We start from the raw sequence: 3,984 nt of genomic DNA on the forward strand, positions 1-3,984 counted from the left end.
AAATCCCCACCCATTAATTAATGCCTTGAAATTCCCACCCTCTCACATACACAGTTTATACGATCGTGTATGAAAATTTTCTCTAATTAGGTGAAAGTTTTCATATACAGCTGTGTAAGCCGTGTATGTGAGAGGGTCTCTCACAAAGAGTTGGAAAAGTCATAAATCCCCACCCATTAATTAATGCCTTGAAACTTTCACCCTCTCACATACACGGTTTACACGACCATGTATGAAAACTTTTCCCTTAGTTTTATAATTAAAAGAAAGGAAAAAGATCTCTATTAGGTGGTGTTTCGTATGCCTTCTCACAGGGCACTGTGAGATGACATCTCTACCTCCTGGATAGATACCTAGACATGCTCACCCATTGACCTAGGCAGTTGTCATAATATTTTTTGATATTTTAACCTAAAAGAAAAAAAAAATGGCAAGTTGCACCTCATACATAGCCCACCTCTTATCATAATATTTTTCGATATGACCAAAGTGAAGCATCGATTAAGAAAGGCCACCTGGATGACATTCCCCCATTTTGGTATTCAACCCCTATAACTAACGATCCTTGGAGCAGCAGAACTTATTTGTTGTATTAATGGATCTAATTGCCTTGGAGGAGGAAGGAATGAAGATGTTCCAAGCTCAAGCTCACATATGGAATCATATGTTTAGCTACGTTAGGTCCATGTCTCTTAGATGTGTAGTCCAACTAGGTATACCAGAGATTGTTAACAACAACCATAACCAACCCATTACACTCTCAGAGTTGGTCACCAAGCTTGCAATCCCTCACCAGAAAACTGATCACCTTTATCGTCTCATGCGCTTAATGGTGTACTCTGGCTTCTTTGCTCTACGAAAAGTTCATGAAGATGAGCAAGAAGAAGGGTACGTTCTCACACCATACTCAAAGTTCCTCTTAAAGGATAATCCCACCAGTATGTTGCCCTTCTTCTTGGTAGAACTAGATCAAGTTCTCATGAAACCATTTAATTTAATGAGTGAGTGGTTCAAAGGGAACGATGTGACACCATTTGAAACCACCTACAAGTGTTCTATGTGGAACTACGCTAATGAAAATCCCAACTTCAATGTTGCCTTCAATGAGGCTATGGCTAGTGACTCTATAATTGTGACAAGACTACTTGTCACAAAGTGTAAGGTGGTCTTCCAAGGGTTAGGGTCACTTGTAGACGTGGGGGGTGGCACAGGAACTACAACCAAGGCCATTGCCGAGACATTTCCAGACTTGAAATGCATAGTTTTTGATCTGCCACATGTAGTTGCTGACTTGGAAGGGAATACTAAGAACTTGGACTACGTTGGAGGGGACATGTTTGATAGCATTCCTAAAGCACAAGCGGTTTTGCTCAAGGTATGTGTGTAGTTCTCTTTGTTTCCTTCTTCAGTTTTTATTATTTTCTTTTTGGGTCAATCTAGGCATCACTAGGCACATGGGTTATTTCTTATGGTAGAATACTCTTCATACATCATAGTGATCAAACTTTAGTTCTAAGTAACCAAGGAAAATTGTTTCAAATTATGATTCAAAATTTTAGTAGAATTATCAAAATACCATCAAATGGGGATGAATATAAAATACAAAATGACATCTTTTGTAGTGATGGGTTAGGGAGTTTCAAGGAGCAATGGTAGGCAAATGGGCTGGGAGGAGAGTTGTAGTAGGGGAAGTGGATGGGGAGACGAAGAGCGGGTGGGACCAAGCTTGCAAGGAGCACAAAGTAGGGGATGGGAATGGGCAGTGATGGGGGTGGGCATTTTAGGGAGTAGCGGTTGTGTGGATGATGGTGTGGTCGGGACATGATGGGTAGTGGAAGGGAGTTGCAGTGGGGGCGGGGCTGGGGTGGTAAGGGAACACGGACAGGCACGGCGCGCGATTTTGTTTTTTAAATAAATATATTTAGTGGTGGTTTATTTATGGCACTGATTATATTATTTTTAGTGGCAATAAATATACTGCCCTTAACCATAGTTGGGAAATTACGAATCCTGGTCAAGACTCAAGAGTCAAGTAAAATCGCTGAGGTACAAAAAAGACAAGACTTGATCCGAATCACCATGGATTTTAATTGACTCGAATTTTTTCCTGAGTCACAAGGGAAGCACCCTAGTGTAGTTGAGTAACTCTCTTTTCCTTCTCCCTCTCCCTCTCTCCCCTCCCGGACCTTTATCCCTTAAGATTCGTTGACCGGTACGATTATACGGTTCTTCTCATAGGAGGGCTGAAATGACCATTTCATCCTTGACCGAACACACTGCCCAGGTCGAGTCCACCCCCTTTTATTAGAGGCACAAAGGAACCGTACCGGGCAGACGAACCGCAGGTGATAAAAATTCCTCCCCTCCCTCTGTCAATCTCATTACAATCGATTGAAAGTTTGGAACACAACATTCCACCTATCCCACTCCTTCCGCCGCAGCTTCTACTGTTTTTTTGTCATTGCTCCTCCCTTCGAATGGACCTCCCATTGGTTTTTAGAACCTCCGTTGCCCCTCCCCCGCTGCTGTTGACCCTCTATTCGCTGCTATGAAATGTATCGAAGAACTCTGGTAGAAGAGATGAATCTTGGGTTATGGGATATAATATTATATAAAACAAGAGGATTTAATGGGGGAAAAAATATTAAATAAAGCATTTTTTGTTTGGTTTCTTAGGAATCAACATAAATCATAGATTGAAAGTGACACATACCCATTGTACATGCTTTATTAATGCATAACTTGTCATCACTCTTAGTTTTATTAGTATTAAATATAATTAAAATATATATAATAAAAAAGATACATGACTCGATCATGATCAGGTTTGACTTATTCGACTCGCCAAGTTTTATGGAAGATAAGTCTAATCACAAGACATGATTTTCTAACTATACCCTTAACGGCTCAAACCATTTATTTATGCTAACCAAAAAAAAAAAAAAAAAAAAAAAAAAAATATATATATATATATATATATATAGTAGGTTTAATAATAAAATTAAAACATTTAGTGGGGATAGTTACTGCTACTAAATTTATAGTTTTTAAAGTACAATCATTAAATCTATGGAAAATTATCTTTTCTAATTCTCTGCCCGACCCAATTCTGGAGTGCCTCTAAAAAAAGGATGGTGGACCTCACTCAGGCAAAGTGTTTAGATAAGGGTACGGTGGTATTGTGCCCCCTTTGTTAGAGACACTAGAGAACTGGCCAGACAGGGATGAACTAGAGAGGATAAAGATCCCTAAATCTACACACATAGTAGGTAAAACCGTGTGCCACAAGTCATTAATTGCGGCAAAATCAATGGTGGATTTTCGGCGTGGAAAATCTGATTGTAAACAATGTAGTAGCTGTTTTTGGGTCTTTAGCAGCAGAAAATACCACTGCTAAAGCAAAGTTTTCTTGTACAAATGTAATTCAAATGTGTGTTTCACTACAGTGGATCATACATGATTGGAACGACGAAGAATGTGTTCAGATACTGAAAAGATGCAGAGAAGCCATTAACTCTAGAGATGAGGGAGGTAAAGTGATAATCATTGACATAGTAGTGGATGACAAGCAGCAACAAGGAGAAAACAAATCAATTGAAACACAACTTTTCTCTGATATGGTGATGATGGCTCATGTCGGTGGAAGAGAGAGAACTGAAAAGGAATGGGAAGAGCTATTCATCCAATCTGGTTTTAGCCACTACAAGATAGCTCATGTTCTTGGTTTGAGATCCCTCATTGAAGTTTATCCTTAATTAGTCCTGTGTGTGCAAGAGTTTTTGGGAGTTTGTCAGCAAAAATTCTATGTAGAAGATTTTTGCATAATTAAGTTCAATAATTTGTTCAAGCAAATTAAAAAAATTTTTTTTTATGTGGATGAAACTTCCTATGATTAATTTGGAAATATGTAACAATCCAGACCCAGATAAGGTAGAAGATGTTGTCCTCTCGTACGCGATCTAAAAGATCAGCAATTTCTATTTA

General features: G+C 39.0%; 1 protein-coding gene across 1 annotated transcript; it reads left to right on the forward strand.

The window, feature by feature from the left end:
* Window positions 1-595: 595 nt before the first annotated feature.
* On the forward strand, window positions 596-3,755 carry LOC122643291 (trans-resveratrol di-O-methyltransferase-like). The gene is made up of 2 exons (XM_043836928.1): window positions 596-1,375; window positions 3,447-3,755. The coding sequence occupies exons 1-2, from the start codon at window positions 596-598 to the stop codon at window positions 3,753-3,755; spliced, it is 1,089 nt and encodes a 362-aa protein (XP_043692863.1).
* The last annotated feature ends 229 nt before the right edge of the window (window positions 3,756-3,984 follow it).

The sequence above is a fragment of the Telopea speciosissima genome, chromosome 10 (genome assembly GCF_018873765.1).
Source record: "Telopea speciosissima isolate NSW1024214 ecotype Mountain lineage chromosome 10, Tspe_v1, whole genome shotgun sequence".
NCBI classification, from domain to species: Eukaryota; Viridiplantae; Streptophyta; class Magnoliopsida; order Proteales; family Proteaceae; genus Telopea; species Telopea speciosissima.

Bases quoted from the DNA above. Each gene is read 5' to 3' on its own strand.
- LOC122643291 (XM_043836928.1), top strand. From the start codon at position 596: ATGGATCTAATTGCCTTGGAGGAGGAAGGAATGAAGATGTTCCAAGCT. The intron at 1,376-3,446 runs GTATGTGTGTAG...GTTTCACTACAG, and splicing joins CACAAGCGGTTTTGCTCAAG to TGGATCATACATGATTGGAA.